This window comes from Equus przewalskii, chromosome 1, assembly GCF_037783145.1.
Source record: "Equus przewalskii isolate Varuska chromosome 1, EquPr2, whole genome shotgun sequence".
NCBI lineage: Eukaryota > Metazoa > Chordata > Mammalia > Perissodactyla > Equidae > Equus > Equus przewalskii.
Window position 1 is genome coordinate 145,709,441 of NC_091831.1, and position 16,318 is coordinate 145,725,758.

The window sequence follows — 16,318 nt, forward strand, 5'->3', positions numbered from 1 at the left end:
TACCCTGGGTCTCCAGTTCTCCATCTCCGTGTCTGCCTACTCCTACCTGCATCCTGGCTCCTAACTGAAGCTATCTCCTTGAGTTCCTCCGAGGGCCCCCTGGGATCTCCTATCATTCATCCCTCTCACAGAAGCACACCTTTCTCCAAAGCCAAAGGATCAGGTATTCAGTGGCTCAGGTGGCAAACCTGCTGTCAGGTTACAGATATTGTTTCCTGAAAGACCACACTACAGTGTCAGTGGAGACTCAAACTGCATGCAGGGCCCTGCCCTCACCTGGCTATCCCGCACAAGGTGAGAATAAGCAGAACTCACCTCTAGTACCAGAGCTCACTTGGAAACATGGCTCTGAGCCTCTGGCCCCTGCTGCTGCTGCTGCTGTCCTATGCAGGTGAGAGGAACAGTGAGCAGGGCTAGGGATGAAAGGGATGGTTGCTGGGAAGAGACTTAAGAGTGCAGAGATTAACTGGTCAGGTGAAAGATAAAGAGGCAAGGAAGAGGGGCAGAGACTGGAGCTAAGGGAGAAAATGAGGTTTAAGAAAGCAGGCCAAGACTCACTGTAGGCTGGTGAAAGGGATTCAGCTCACCATCTCCTTCACCACATCTCTAGATCAAGGCCAGGGCTGACCTCCAGGACAGGGCTGCATTTAGGTTCTAGGCTGTTTCCCTTTAGTGACCTCTGGTTTTTCTCCTTACAGTGACTCTGGCCCCTACTGGGCCTCAGTCCCTGGACCCTGGTCTCTCCCTCCTGAAGTCATTGCTCTCTACTCTGGACCAGGCTCCCCAGGGGTCCTTCAGCCACTCACGTTTCTCTGCATTCCTGGCCAACGTTTCTTCTTCATTTGAGCCTGGGAGAATGGGGGAGGGACCAATGGGAGAGCCCCCACCTCTCCAGCCCCCTGCCCTCCGGCTCCATGATTTCCTAGTGACACTGAGAGGCAGCCCAGACTGGGAGCCAATTCTAGGGCTCCTAGGGGATGTGTTGGCACTGCTTGGACAGGAACAGACACCCCGGGACTTCTTGGGGCACCAGGCAGGTGTGCTGGGTGGACTTGCAGAGGTGCTGCTGGGAGCCTTAGTTCCCAGGGGACCCCCTACCCCTACCCGGGCCCCATGTACCCGTGATGGCCCCTCTGACTGTGTCCTCGCTGCTGACTGGTTGCCTTCTTTGCTGCTGTTATTAGAGGGTACACGCTGGCAGGCCCTGGTGCAGGTGCAGCCCAGTATGGACCCCACAAATGTCACAGGCCTCAATGGGAGGGAACCAGTCCCGCACTTTTTGCAGGGTTTGTTGGGTTTGCTCACCCCAATGGGGGAGCTGGGCTCTGAGGAGGCTCTTTGGGGAGGTTTGCTGCGCACAGTGGGGGCCCCCCTCTATGCTGCCTTCCAGGAAGGACTGCTCCGTATCACTGACTCCCTGCAGGATGAGGTCTTTTCCATTCTGGGGCAACCAGAGCCTGATGCCAATGGGCAGTGCCAGGGAGGTGAGTGCTGCCAGGTCTGGGACTGGGCTGTGGCAGGGCAAGAAGGGGTGAGATTGGGGTAGTCCTTTTCCTTACCCTTTCCTTTCTAGGCAACCTTCAGCAGCTGCTCTTATGGTAAGTAACAGGAGAGGAGTTCTAAGGTATTGGGCCTGGGAAGTTATCAGCCTCCAGAATGGAAGAGGAAGCTGATGGGAGGCGTGTGGTTTAGTGGTTTTGGAGTATAACTGGGTTGGTGTCCCAGCTCCACCTCTTTCTAGCTATGTGACTTTGGGCAAGTTATATTCTCATTCGATGCTTCAGTTTCCCCATGTGTAAAATATGGATAATATTAGTTACTGCAGAGTTATTGTAAGGGGTTCAGTGAGTTGATACTGTATGTGTAAACCACATAGAACTGCATCTGGCACACAGTGCTCAATAAATGTTAGCTAATAAAGATGGGGCATGGAAAGAAAGGACAAGACTGGACTCCTCCACCCCTTACTACTTCAGCACAACAGTGCCAGAGCAGTTAGACACATTCAATTGCTGGGCAGATCTCCTGATATGAGGCCAACTGAAGGTTGTGTTTAAGCTGCCTAAAGGCATACAAAGAAAGGAGGAAGAAGGGGGCCAGGTGGATGGAAGGGACTCCAATTGGGCTGCTCCCGGGTGATTTTGGGCCTTGGCAGGACAGATCTCTCTCCCTTTTCCCCCGTCCTAGTATTTAAACCAGTAACACCTATACTCCCAGGGACCTCACTTTTGGAAAAGCCTACGCTTGCCACCCAACCCCCTGCAGGGCTCTGGGCCAGGGTCAGAGTCTTCAACTGGAAGAAATGTAAACTGACCAGATCCTGCCTGCTCCTCCCTCTGCACCCAGGGGCATCCGGCACAACATTTCCTGGGATGTCCAGGCGCTGGGCTTTCTGTCTGGATCGCCACCCCCACCCCCTGCCCTCCTCCACTGCCTGAGCACAGGTGTACCTCTGCCCAGGGCTTCCCAGCCCTCAGCCCACATCAGCCCTCGCCAACGGCGAGCCATCTCTGTGGAGGCCCTCTGCGAGAACCACTCAGGCCCAGCACCACCCTACAGCATTTCCAACTTCTCCATCCAGTTACTCTGCCAGCATGCCAAGCCTGTCACCCCTCAGCCCCCTCCCAGCACCGCTGCCATCTGCCAGACAGCTGTGTGGTATGCAGTCTCATGGGCACCAGGTGCCCAAGGCTGGCTACAGGCCTGCCATGACCAGTTTCCCAATCAGTTCCTGGAGGCAATCTGTAGCAGCGTCTCCTTTTCAACCCTGTCCGGCCCCATCCGCCGCCTGGTGAAGCGGCTCTGTGCTGGCCTGCTCCCACCTCCCACCAGCTGCCCTGAAGGCCTGCCCCCTGTTCCCCTCACACCAGAGATCTTCTGGGGCTGCTTCTTGGAGAACGAGACTCTGTGGGCTGAGCGGCTGTGTGGGGAGGCAAGTCTTCAGGCTGTGCCCCCTAGCAATCAGGCTTGGGTTCAGCATGTGTGCCTGGGCCCCACCCCAGATGTCACTGCCTCCCCACCCTGCCACACTGGACCTTGTGGGGAACGCTGCCCAGATGGGGGCAGCTTCTTGATGATGGTGTGTGCCAATGACACCATGTATGAGGCCCTGGTGCCCTCCTGGCCCTGGCTAGCAGGCCAGTGCAGGATCAGTCGTGGGGGCAATGACACTTGCTTCCTAGAGGGGCTACTGGGCCCTCTTCTGCCCTCCCTGCCACCACTGGGACCCTCCCCACTCTGCTTGGCCCCAGGCCCCTTTCTTCTTGGCATGCTATCCCAACTGCCACGCTGTCAGTCCTCTGTGCCAGCCCTTGCCCACTCCACACGCCTACACTATCTCCTGCGCCTGCTGACCTTCCTCCTGGGTCCAGGGGCCGGAGGGACTGAGGCCCAGGGGATGCTGGGTCAGGCCCTGATGCTCTCCAGTCTCCCAGACAACTGCTCCTTCTGGGATGCCTTCCGCCCAGAGGGCCGGCGAAGCATGCTGCGGACGGTTGGGGAATACCTGGAACAGGAGGAGCACCCGACCCTACCAGGCTTTGAACCCACTACCAGCCCCAGCTCTGGTATAAGCAAGATGGAGCTGCTGGCCTGCTTCAGCGTGAGTGATCTGTCAAGGTGAAAGCTTCTGAAACAGGGGGATGGGCCTCCAGGAGAATTCTCTAATACTGATGCAGTAGTATAGCGTAGTGGTCTAAGCACACAGCTCTGGAGTCAGATAGGCTTGGGTTCACATCCTAGTTCTATGATGGACCTCGGACAAGTTATTTAACCTCTCTGAGCAATATTTTTCTCATCTATAAATGGGGGACAATAATGGTGCCACTCTTTTAGCATGGCTGGAAGGTTTACATGAGACAATACATGCTATGGGCTTAGCATGGTGCATGATACATAAATATGCAATAAATGTTATCTCATTATTCTTTCTGACTCTTTGACTCTCCCCCTTTCTGCTGCAGAAAGGAAAGGGATCAAGTTAGAGGGCTATAATTCTGTCCCTAGACAGGTACAGGAGGCTGGCAAAATACAGGAAGATAAGGCCGAAATGAGAAAAATTCAGGGTGACTATAAATCAAAAGACTTGGATTCCAGGTTCAACTATGCCACAAATTAGCATGGTCTTAGGCAAGTCATTTAATTCAGCTTTTCTGGGTTTCAGTTTCTTCTCTGTAGTGTGAAGGGGCTAGAATATGTGAATATCATCATTCATTCATCAAGTGCCCGTTATGTGGAAGGCAGCTTGCTGGGTTCTGTAGGTTATACAAAGATTCCTTACTCCATGTTAGGACCCTCCTTTCTCAAGCTCTGGGACCAGTGAAATGGAATTAGACACAGACTCATAGTAATTTCATTCAGATCTAAAGTATTTATTGAGCCAGCTATGGATCTGGCATGGGAAAGGATATAAGAGAAGTTAGAGACATGGTCCCTGACCTAAAGGAGTTTACTATCTGAGGAGACACACATACTAGCTTCAGATGAAGGACAAGCATCCTAGCAAGGGGAGTTGGAGTGCCTGGGGAAGCTTCAGGAGGGACAAAGGAGACAGCTCTCTTGGTGTCTTGTCTGTCTCCCCACTAGCCTGTGCTATGGGATCTGCTTCAGAGAGAGAAGAGTGTTTGGGCCCTGCAGATTCTAGTGCAGGTAACAGATGGAGGGGCACATGGGTGGACTGGGTGACATCTGTGGCCTGAGTTCCCTGCCCAGTGAGGTCATACCTACCATGACCTCCTACTCCCAGGCGTATCTGCACATGCCACCGGAAAATCTCCAGCAGCTGGTGCTTTCAGCAGAGAGGGAGGCTGCTCAGGGCTTCCTGACGCTCATGCACCGTTCCTGGGCCCAGCTGCAGGTGGGCATAGAGGGAGAGAGGAACAAGGGTGGAGGGCGAAATCTAGGAATCAAGAGCACCTGGAACCTGGTGTGCAGGGGGCTTGCCCCAGTGCAAGGAGGAACTCAAGAGAGGAGATGGCAAGGATACTGAGCATCTCCAGAGCCAGTATCCCTTCCTGTGCCCCAACAGGTACCACCATCTGAGGAACAGGCCCTGGGTCGCCTGACAGCCTTGCTGCTCCAGCGTTACCCACGCCTCACCTCTCAGCTCTTCATTGACCTGTCACCGCTCATCCCCTTCTTGGCTGTCTCTGACCTGATGCGCTTTCCACCATCCCTGTTGGCCAACGACAGCGTGTAAGGACCCCACACCATTCCTCCTGATCCTGTCAGAGTCAGGCCAACCCCACCACCTAGAGCAGCCCCTTCCTGTGCTTGTCTCCATTGAAACTAGGGAGAACCTCTTTCCTATCTATGACAGCAGAGCTGTAGAGAGCCAGGGGACAACAGTTTGGAACAGGGTCAAGGGTTAAGACCCATTGCTCTCCCCAGGCTGGCTGCCATCCGGGATTACAGCCCAGGAATGAGACCTGAACAGAAGGAGGCTCTGGCAAGGCGACTGCTGGCCCCTGAGCTGTTTGGGGAAGTTCCCGCCTGGCCCCAGGAGCTTCTGTGGGCAGTGTTGCCCCTGCTCCCCCACCTCCCTCTGGAGAACTTTCTGCAGCTCAGCCCTCACCAGGTATGAGAATGATTCTCTTAACTTGTCTAGCCCATCTTCTGCTAGGTGGGACAGGAATCAGTGGCATGTCTGCTAGTGAGCCCCTCCCAGCAAATGTCCTACAGTGACCCCAACACAAGCTGACCCCTCCCCTCATCTCAGATCCAGGCCCTGGAAGATAGCTGGCCAGCGGCAGGTCTTGGGCCAGGGCACGCCCGACATGTGCTGCGCAGCCTGGTGAACCAGAGTGTCCAGGATGGAGAGGAGCAGGTGCGCAGGTGAGTGGTTGTGGGATCAGTGATCAAGGCCAGAGTGGAGGAGAGACAAGTACAGCTGCCATGGTGGGTTGGGGTCCTAGGAAGGAAGGGGCAAGACAGTAGGCAGTGGCCCAAGGCAGTGTAGGGCTCCAGGAGAGAGGCCTATCTATAGCGCTCACATTTCCTAGGTTAGTAGTCAGAGTGCCTACTCCAAGTACCCTCATGGTCCCTGCCTTAGTACCAGCCTCAGTGACCGCATTTAGGCCAGCTTCATGTCCTCCTCAGGCTGGGGCCCCTCGCCTGTTTCCTGAGCCCTGAGGAGCTGCAGAGCCTGGTACCCTTGAATGATCCAATGGGGCCGGTAGAACGGGGGCTGCTGGAATGTGCAGCCAACGGGACCCTCAGCCCACAAGGACGGGTGAGCCCTTTGGCACAGGCCTACAAGACTCCAGGCTTTCCTTGGGTCTGTGTGACTTGCCCAGTCATCTCAACTAAGCTTGAGTACAGTGGTGCCAGCTCTCCCCCGACCTCTGCCACCTCCATTACTTACTCCATGGCCATTCTTATCTGTTACCTCCTCTTCCTGACCCTACCCTATCTGGTCTATGATGCCCCAAACATACCCTTTGACATCTTGAACCCAATCTGTGCCTGTCCTATCCTTGTTTCCAAGCCCTAGCCAAGGCCCTGGGAAATCCAGATGTGGGATTAGGGAGAAGGTTTACTGTTCACCTGTCTTTTCTCTCCTGTCCCAAACCTTCTTTGGTTATAGGTGGCATATGAACTTCTGGGGGTGTTGCGCTCGTCTGGAGGAGCTGTGCTGAGTCCCCGGGAGCTGCGGGTCTGGGCCCCTCTCTTCCCTCAGCTGGGCCTCCGTTTCCTGCAGGAGCTCTCAGAGCCCCAGCTTAGAGCCATGCTCCCTGCCCTGCAGGGAACCAGTGTCACACCTGCCCAGGTGGGCCCATCTCACTCCCTGCATCCACCCTCTACCCCCTGGAACCCCAGCCAAGAGAATTACATTCAGGGATACCATCAACCCCCATGAAGTCTCCTTTTCCTCTGTCCCAAGGAGGACTTCCTCATTCCCCTTCCTCAGATCAAGAAGAGCCCTGAGCCAGTTTGATCACTGCAGGTGGTAGAGAGGGAGCTGGGAGTTTTGGAGGGCAGGCCCTAGGGACCTGAGAGCTGCTGTTTCCTGTCTCATCCCACCTTAGGCTCTCTTACTGCTTGAACGGCTGCTGCCTAGGCACGGCGTGAGTAGCAGCAACTTTTCAACATCCCCCAGAAGTCTGTCCCCCTTTTCCCTGGTTCCTGCATCTGTCCCTTCTTCCCTCTCAGGTCTCCTCATACCTGCTGCCTTGATGTCCTGTGATTGTTGTCTTCCCCACCACCCTGCCCCTCTTCTTCAGGCCCCTTGTCTCTCTTGCTCCCCAGCTGTCCCTGGAGGAACTCTGCTCCTTACACCCTCTGCTGCCAGGCCTCAGCTCCCAGACCCTCCAGGCCATCCCTAGGCGAGTTCTGGTTGGGGCCTGTTCCTGCCTGGCCCCTGAACTGTCACGTCTCTCAGACTGCCAGACTGCAGCACTGCTGCAGACCTTTCGGGTATGAGAGCAACAGGGAAGATGAGACAATTGGGGATGTGGGCTCTGGTTGGGAGGAGGGCATCTTCCCTGTGGTCAGAGAAGGCCTCCCAAACCTCCCCACTTCCTTATACACACACACACACACACACACATGAACACTGCCAATTCTCATGCAGGTGAAAAATGGAGTTAAAAACATGGGTACAACAGGTGCCGGTGCAGCTGTGTGTGTCCCTGGTCAGGTATGTGTGGGATCTCCTGACTAAGCTCCTCTGTAGGTCCTAGGGCTAGTTCCTTATGGCTGGTGCTGCATCACACACTCCCCGTGCAGTGGCCCTGAGAGTTCAGGGTAGCTCTGTACCCACCAAGACGTTAGCTGTTCTTCCCAGTTTCAGATGCAGGACAGCATGATCCACGCTGTCCTAGAACGTTGAAGCCAGAGGGTTTCAGAAATCTTCCGGGCCAACCACACTGCTTTCAGATAAAGCGACCAAAGCTCAGAGAGGCTAAGGAACCTATCTCAGGTGCCTAAATAGCAGCAACACTTACCACAACCGCCTTTACTGTGAGGGCTCTCAGATGTGCATTGCTATAGTGGCACATGCCATTCCACACTTATCCTCGCTTGTTACCTTTCTGCCCCCATGGTTCGCTTTCTCTGAGGGCTGAGTCCAAACCCTCTCACCTATCACTACACTGCTACACCATCCCCACCAGCTGCCCATCCCCACCATCTGGCCAGACTGCCTGCTTCCCCTGCTCCCACTAAAGCTGCTACAACTGGACTCCGCGGCTCTTCTGGCTGACCGAAGGCGCTACCGGGAGTTTCCCTGGTCTGAGCAGCAGGTAATTCTCCCCACGAACCCAAGAACTCCCCTCTCTCAATATATCCCACCTCCTTTACCCATCCCTCAGCCCTAGATTGGGTGCCTTATCCCTAGAATCCCTTATAATGTGACTTGCTTTGCCCTTTCTTTTCCCCTCCTCCATATTCCTCCATTTCCCTCTCACTCTCTGAGAGGGCATTTGGGAGAGTAGGAGGCTGCTGGGACCCACAGGATGGAGCGGCAGGACTGTCCAAGGCACCTTAGGTCGTTGGGCAATATCTCTGCTGGGAAGCGGCTCTTCTTTCTTTCTCTTGTAGGCACAGTTTCTCTGGAAGAAGATGCAGGTGCCCACCAACCTTACCCTCAGGAATCTGCAGTGAGTAACTTGTGTTGAGCAGTGAGTTTAATTCAACTAACATTTTTGAGCACTTACCGTGTGCCCCGTGGTAATGTGCCAGGTACCACATGATACGCAGTGGGGGATATGAGGATGAATGTTGCATGGTCCTAACCTGGGGCCATTCTCCTGGCTCCTCTTCTCCTCACCCTCCTTCCCTTCCATAGCACCATACCTATCCTGACTGGATCTAAGGGATTCAGAAGACCTGGGTTCAGATCCAGGCCCTGTCACTTATTTGTGATCTTGGGCAAGTCATTTAACCTCTCTAAACTTCAGTTTTTTCTTCTGTAGAATAAGAATTAAAATGGTGCCAACCTCACAGGTAGTTGTTATGAAGATTAAATGAGATAAGGCATATAAGGTCCTTAACACATTGCCTGACCCAGTATAAGCTCCCAATAGACATTTGCTGTTATTAGTCAAATCCAAAGTGACTTCAGAGCCACTGGCCAAACAGCAATAAGTAAGTATCACCTTACCTCCACTCACAGTACAAGAACCAGGGGCTTCAGAATGTGAGTACGTGGCTCTAGATTCAGTTTACCATGTTTCTAGTAGAATGATGTTGGGAATGTTACTTGACCTCTATAAATCTTTATTTTCTTCTCTGACAAAAAAAAGCAATGATGTTGTGGGGAGCCAATGAAAATATCTATGGAAAAACATTTCTTAAACTGTAAATTACCATAAATGAACATCTGTACTTGTGTTTAGAGTGTTGATATCAAGGAGCAGACAGGCTGTGGCATGTGTTGAATGAGCATCTACCCACCTGCACACCCACAGGGCTATGGGCACCCTGGCAGGGGGCATGTCCTGTGAATTTCTGCAGCAGATCAACTCGATGGCAGATTTCCTTGAAGTCGTGTACATGATCTATCAACTGCCCACTGGGGTTCGAGGGAGCCTGGTGAGAGGGCTGCTTGGGCATTGGTTTGAGGCAGGGACCTTTGGTACAGAACCCAGTCCCCATGCTCAGCTCTGTCCTGACCCTGCTTCCCCACCCTGTCCCGCAGAGGGCCTGTATCTGGGCAGAGCTACAGCAGAGGATGACAATGCCAGAGCCAGAGCTGGCAACTCTGGGGCCAGAACTGAGTGGGCTGGACACGAAGATACTCTTGGACTTACCGTAAGTATTACAGCTGGAGATACTGGATTCTCAGAAGGTTCAACCTGGGATAGAAGATCTGCCTTTAGGAAATGCCCTAGAGGTGGTGGTTTTCTGTCTAGTGGTTTCTTGACATCAGTTATAGCCCAAAGCAGGGGATTCCATTTCAAGTTGCTCTATGTATTGACTGGCTCCCAGAACATAGCCCAAGCATAGGACAGCTAAGGGTGGTCACACCGTGATGTGACCTGCCAAGCAATCTTAATATAACCTGGAGCCACATTAATAGAGATAGAATATCTGAAATAAGGGAAGCAATAGTCCAATTCTACCCTGGAGGGTTGTAGTCTTCTTAAAGCACTGTGCTCTCAGTGTGTTCAGAGGAGTAGATGAAGAGAAAATATATGAAACATGATAAACATCTTGAAATACCCCAGGGGCTATTAAATAGAAAATACATTGGCATGTTTCTGAATGGCCCCATTGGGCACGACTAGAACCAATGAATGAAAATCAGATTTTTTGCACAATACGAGGAAAACTGAGGTATTGAGTTCCCAGCCATTGAAGCTATTCAAGCCTATGCTGGATGGCCCCATGGCAGGAATGTTGTAGAACAGATTCAAGTATGAGTTGTGGGGAGAGAAGACTAGATGAACCTAAGGCTCCTCCTCACCCAGAGATTCTAGGACTTGGATAAGTATCTCACTCATAGGCTTCTTTTCCCATTTTACTCCCATCCCATTCCCATTGCCATCTGAACTATAAGTCAGGGTAGGTAAAGGCTGGTGTTAGTCTTCCTGGGGATGAGGCGATGGTTAAAAACAGTTGACTCCATCCTTACATTTTTATTGGCCTTTCCACAGTTTTTGGCTTTTGTGCTACTGGCTCAGTTCCAGAGTTTGAAACCCTAGGCAGAGTACAGGATGTCACTTCTGATTTCTGGGAAAAAGGCCTTTTTTAAAAAAAAAAAAAGAAAGAAAGAAAGCCATTCAAATCTGTTTAAATATATTGGTTCTTGGAGATAATTTAGAATGCCGAGGACCTGGAGGAGGTGAAAAATCCTGGGTCAGGAGTTGGCAGACCTGAGTTCCTCATTTGTGAAAGAGGGATAAGAAAAATACCTATCTTATCCCCAGATTTTGTCATAAGGATCAAATGTGATAACACCTAAAAAAAACTTTGTGGATTGTAGAGTGCTATACGAATGAGAGGGGACCTCTTCACAACAAGCAGAGGAAGGGTGGCACTGTGGGAAAAAAGAATTGGGAGTAAGACCCCACAATTGGATCTCTGTGAACCTTGGTTTTTAATGTATAAAATGGGGAATTTTTTTCATGATACTTAATATTTGGGGCTTTTGATTCCACTAGATGGGGTAGGATTGTTTGTCATTTCTTCAGGAAGACTAGAAATATGTCACTCTCTTTGTTCTCTCCCTTCAAGCAATATGGTGGGAATTGGATCTGGGGCTGTTTAATAGCAGTTCTTGTCCAGGGCCACAGGGTTTGGTCTGGTGTTACCTCCTGTCTGGGTAATGTGACATTCTGTGGTCCCTCATCAACTTGGCTCAGTTTTGAGTGCCCTGTTGTCAAATTGCTATAGGGTCCAGTTGATGGACAGACTGTCCAATGAATCCATTATGTTGGTGATAGAACTGGTACGAGGAGCTCCAGAGCAGCTGCTAGCACTGACACCACTCCACCGGGCAGCCCTGGCAGAGAGGGCACTACAAAACTTGGTAAGTGTCCATCCTATCAAACTCAGAGCTGCCTCCTGGGCAATTCTTACCCCTTAGACAATGCTTTTTGTCTTCTAGGCCCAACTCCACACTTTTGCTGCTAAATAGGTTCTTGTCTACAAGGTTCTAGCCCCTAGATCTACCTCTGGGTTCTATTCCTTGATAGCCTGCTTCATGTTTCTTGTCCACATCCCTTGGACTCCAAGAAATGCCTTGGATTCCACTTCCTGGTCTTTCTGCCTGCTCCTATCTGGACTCATTGTTTAAGAAAGTGAACAATGGTAGTGGACACCATAGGGTGTTGAGTTGGGAGCTGGAGGGAGGGAAGGTCAAAGGTCTTGGTGTCTTGATCAAAGAGTCTGGTCTTCTGAGTCAGAGGTGCATTGTCCCAAGGCCTGATGCCCCTCTCCAGGCTCCAAAGGAGACAACAGTCTCAAGGGAAGTGCTGGAGACATTGGGCCCCTTGATTGGATTCCTGGGGATAGAGAGCACTCGACGGGTCCCCCTACAGATCCTGCTGGCCCATCTCAGTCAGCTGCAGGGCTTCTGCCTAGGAGAGCCATTTGCTACAGAGCTGGGATGGCTGCTATCACAGGAGCCTATTCTTGGGTATGGCCTTTTGGGAACTTCAGATTCTAACTTATCCTACACCCATCCTCTCAACCACCATCATCAGTGGCAGCCCATTCAATATGCTTGAGGTCCCTTGGAGCCCTGTGTTCCCAGTCCTAGCATGTCCTCTTTTCCCCTTCCTCTTCCTCTCATCCCTCAGCATCCAAGCCCCTGATCTTCTTCCTGTCTCCCAGGAAACCAGAGTTGTGGAGCCAGGATGAAGTAGAGCAAGCTGGACGCCTAGTATTCATGCTACCTACTGAGGCTATTTCCTTGATCCCCAGGGTGAGGTGAAGGAACAGGGAGGGAGTAAGAGCAGAGAGGGAACTGGTGAGCTGGTTCTGGGGAGCTAAGGCCAAGGAGGTTGAGGGCAAAGGAGGTGAAGCCTGAATGTGGGAGAGACTGCTAAAAGGGGACAGGATTTTGGAATTACAGCTGTAGCAGCTGGCCCTGACCTACCCAGGTCTCCCCACCCTCCCTCTACCTTCTCATACAGGAGGCCTTGAGCCCAGAGACCCTGGAGCGGCTCCTAGAGAAACAGCAGATCTGGGAGCAGAGCAGAGTTGGACAGCTGTGTGGGGGGCCACAGCTTGCTTCCAAGAAAGCAGCCCTGGTAGCTGGGGTTGTGCGCCCTGCTGCGGAGGATCTCCCAGGTGAAACTACCCAAATACTCATACATCTAGCATGGTGTACAGGACATGACAATGCAGCCAGAAGTCTGGGCTCTAGGTGTGTTGTGCCCTTTGAGCAGATTTGCACACCTTCTGCTCTCTGGGCTTGGGTTTTCTAATGTAAAAAGCACAGGGATGAGAGGGATGATCTTCAAGGTCTCTTCTAGTTCTAGGGTTCTACAGCTCTGGGAATTTATAACCCATTACATTTTTAGCCCAGCACTCCCCTGTTCCTGCTCTCTTATCCCTGTTAACAGTTGACAGACAGCTCTAGGCTTGGCTAAGTGTGGCACTCTCTGCTGGGGAGATGCTTTGGATGTAGGAAGGAGACACTATGAGGCTAGGGACCTGGGTTCTAATCCGGCTTTGTCATCAAATCCCTGGGTAACTCCCTCAGTCTTCCATCTAGACAATGAGGGGCTTGTCTTCTCCAGTCACTTTTTCTCATATCCTTTGAGTCCTACAGATTTCACACTGTAGTGATTCCTTGACCCATACTGACCACATTGCCCTGTCTTCCAAAGGTTGGAGGGGTTACTGCATCTATATGTAATCTATATCTATATCTATATCTATATCTATATCTATATCTATATCTATATCTATATCTATGCTCTCTGGGCATACTTTAATACTGTACTGACCCCCTGGCCCTGTCTTCCCCCTTCAGAACCTGTGCCAAATTGTGCAGATGTACGAGGGACATTCCCAGCAGCCTGGTCTGCAACCCAGATTGCAGAGATGGAGCTCTCAGACTTCGAGGACTGCCTGGCACTATTTGCAGGAGACCCAGGACTAGGGCCTGAGGAACTACGGGCAGCAATGGGCAAGGCAAAACAGGTTAGGGGTGAAGAGGTCAACTGGGGTTGGAGATGGAAAAACATGAGGAAGCTGGTTGGGTGGCGTGAGACACAAAAGAATGGATAGCTGGGTGAGAGGTGTGGGAAATAGGAGATAGAAGAATTAGAGGATTTGGATCCTGAGGAGGAAGTCAGAGGGGATGAATTCTGAGGAAAGGAAGCTAGTGCAATGAGAAGAGGGCCTAGAGCAGTAGTTACCGAACTTTAGTGTGTATTGAAATCATCTGGGGAGCAGGTTTTTAAAATGCCGATGCCAGGGTCCCATACTAGACTTACTGAAGAAGAATCTCTAGGATAAGTTCTGGGCATCTGCATTTTAACAGGCACCCCTGGTGAGTCCGGTGCACATAAAAGTTTAGAACTTGTAGACTACAGTCTGCTGTTCTTCCCTCTTGAGACTCTAGAATCTTTCATTAACACCTTAGTCAGAGGAACCTTAGTCCAACCCTCTCATTTTATAGTTGAAGAAACTAAAGACCCAGAGAAGGCAAATGATTTGCCTAGAGTTACACAGCTAAGGTCAGAGGCAAACTAAGACCTAGCATTCTGACTCCTAGTCCAGTGCTTTTTCCATTCACGTTGTTCCTCTCTTTCTCCTAGTTGTGGGGTCCCCCCAGGGGATTCCGTCCTGAGCAGATCCTGCAGCTAGGTCGGCTCTTGATAGGTCTAGGAGAGCGGGAACTACAGGAGCTGATGCTGGTGGACTGGGGAGTGCTGAGCACCCTGGGGCAGATAGCTGACTGGAGCTCCATCCAGGTAACACCTTCTGTCCTCCCTACCACCTTCCAATCATCCACCCCACAGATCCAGGCCTCTAGGTCATCTAAAGCCTAAGGAATTTTCCCTGTAACCCTGCCTGGCCATTCTTTCTATCTTTTCTTAATACCCTACACTAGTGGCCTTAGGGACTCTATGGTTTGTTCACTCTGAGGCCCTGGACACATAATACTCCCTCCTGTCTCTTTTCCCTGAGACCTTCTCTTTTTCCATCCTTCTTTTTTTGGGATCCTCAACTTACTCCATGGCTATTGGATCTTCAGGTCTTAATAAAAGAATATAATCCAGTAGTACTTGTCACTTCCCTAATTACTTTCCCATCCATGAATTCAACCATGACTGCTCTTATTATCCTGTGCCCGCCACTCCCACCGCAGCTCCGAGTTGTGGTCTCCAGTTTCCTGAGGCAGAGTGGCCGGCATGTGAGCCACCTGGACTTCCTTCACCTGACTGCACTGGGTTACACGCTCTGTGGACTGCGACCAGAGGAGCTACAGCATATCAGCAGTTGGGAGTTTAGGTCACCTGTGGAGGGAATGTGTGGGTGGTGGTGCTGAGGTAAAGGTGGGCTCACTGGGGAGGGAAGGATCATGAAGGAGTGGTCCCATGGAGGAAAGAACCCCACTTGAAGTCATCTCTACCCTCATATCATGACCACAGACCCTATCACCATGACTGAATCCTTCTCCCTTCCTTCCCACTCTTCCACAGCCAAGCAGCTCTCTTCTTGGGCAACCTGCATCTCCAGTGCTCTGAGGAGCAACTGGAGGTTCTGGCCCAACTACTTGTGCTGCCTGGTGGTTTTGGCCCAGTCAGTAACTGGGGGCCTGAGATTTTCACTGAAATTGGCACAATAGCAGGTAGGGAGGCTGGGTCACAGCTGGTGCTAGTTGTCAGGGGTTGGTTTCCATACCATGGGTGGACTGGGTAGAGGACTGCTCTGGAATTCTTAAGGTGGAAGTCTGAGAAGGCATTTAGGTAAGAGGTTGGAGATGTGTTGGGGGAGGTCTATGGTAGGGTTCTTTGAGAGTAGTTGGAGGAGAAGGTCTTCAGGTTTGAAGAGAAGGGAGAAAGCCAGTATAAGACAATGTTTGGATGCCCATCCTACTTGCTTCAACAGCTGGGATCCCAGACCTGGCTCTTTCAGCACTGCTACAGGAACAGATCCAGGGCCTCACCCCTCTTGCCATTTCTGTCATCCCTGCTCCTAAATTTGCAGTAAGCATTGATGGACTGGGCTCTGGGGTGACCACAAAAGAGCCAGGGCCCAGTGGGAGCTACAATGGATGTACCAATTTCTGCCCCCACCCCCAGGTGGTGTTCAGCCCCACCCAGCTATCTAGTCTCACCAGTGTTCAGGCTGTTGCTGTCACTCCTGAGCAAATGGCCTTTCTGAGTCCTGAGCAGCGACGAGCAGTTGCATGGGCCCGGCATGAGGGGAAGCAGAGCCCAGAACAGCAGAGTGAGTTCCCAACAGCACAGCTTGACCCTCCAACTCCTCACTCAGAATCTGACCCCTAACTTGGTGCTGTCCGGTTCATAGAACCCACTCAGGGAGATCCCTGGAGTGAAGGGGTCTATAGTCAGGTAGTTACCAAGTATCAATGGCTCCTGAGGAGCAGAGTTGTGATATTCTTCCCATTTTCTGTATCATTATAGGTCGAAGCACAGCCTGGGGCCTTCAGAACTGGTCGCAACCCTGCTGGACCCTAGCATTGACCATCTGCTTCCTTGGCAGCCTGCTATGAGCCTGTCTGTATGGTTAAAGAGAGAGATTGTTGGGAAAGAAACTTTAAGTAATAATGAATAAAGTGCAAATGGAAGTGCATTCTAATTATCCTCAGGAAGCTGATGAGAAATATGGGTAAAATGCTAATGCTTTCCACCCACCTGAGAATCAGTGTTCCTGGCATGCCATATCTGGAATC

General features: G+C 51.7%; 1 protein-coding gene across 1 annotated transcript; it reads left to right on the plus strand.

Annotated features, from left to right (window-relative positions):
- The first annotated feature begins 342 nt into the window (after positions 1-342).
- STRC (stereocilin) lies at positions 343-16,240 on the plus strand. Its single transcript, XM_070582153.1, has 29 exons — positions 343-391; positions 699-1,484; positions 1,574-1,598; positions 2,347-3,601; positions 4,585-4,647; positions 4,745-4,855; positions 5,027-5,193; positions 5,389-5,575; positions 5,717-5,832; positions 6,097-6,229; positions 6,584-6,766; positions 7,026-7,064; positions 7,246-7,413; positions 7,571-7,636; positions 8,112-8,240; positions 8,539-8,597; positions 9,408-9,531; positions 9,638-9,750; positions 11,335-11,470; positions 11,883-12,079; positions 12,277-12,367; positions 12,579-12,735; positions 13,424-13,593; positions 14,214-14,369; positions 14,768-14,910; positions 15,102-15,250; positions 15,511-15,608; positions 15,705-15,852; positions 16,050-16,240. The coding sequence occupies exons 1-29, from the start codon at positions 343-345 to the stop codon at positions 16,136-16,138; spliced, it is 5,307 nt and encodes a 1,768-aa protein (XP_070438254.1). The 3' UTR covers positions 16,139-16,240.
- Positions 16,241-16,318: the final 78 nt, after the last annotated feature.

What these genes read in the sequence shown, in the direction of transcription:
- STRC (XM_070582153.1), top strand. Translation starts at nt 343, where the DNA reads ATGGCTCTGAGCCTCTGGCCCCTGCTGCTGCTGCTGCTGTCCTATGCA. An exon ending in TGCAGCTCAGCCCTCACCAG is followed by an intron (nt 5,576 to 5,716) that starts GTATGAGAATGA and finishes CCCTCATCTCAG; the next exon opens with ATCCAGGCCCTGGAAGATAG. An exon ending in CCCTCAGCCCACAAGGACGG is followed by an intron (nt 6,230 to 6,583) that starts GTGAGCCCTTTG and finishes CTTTGGTTATAG; the next exon opens with GTGGCATATGAACTTCTGGG.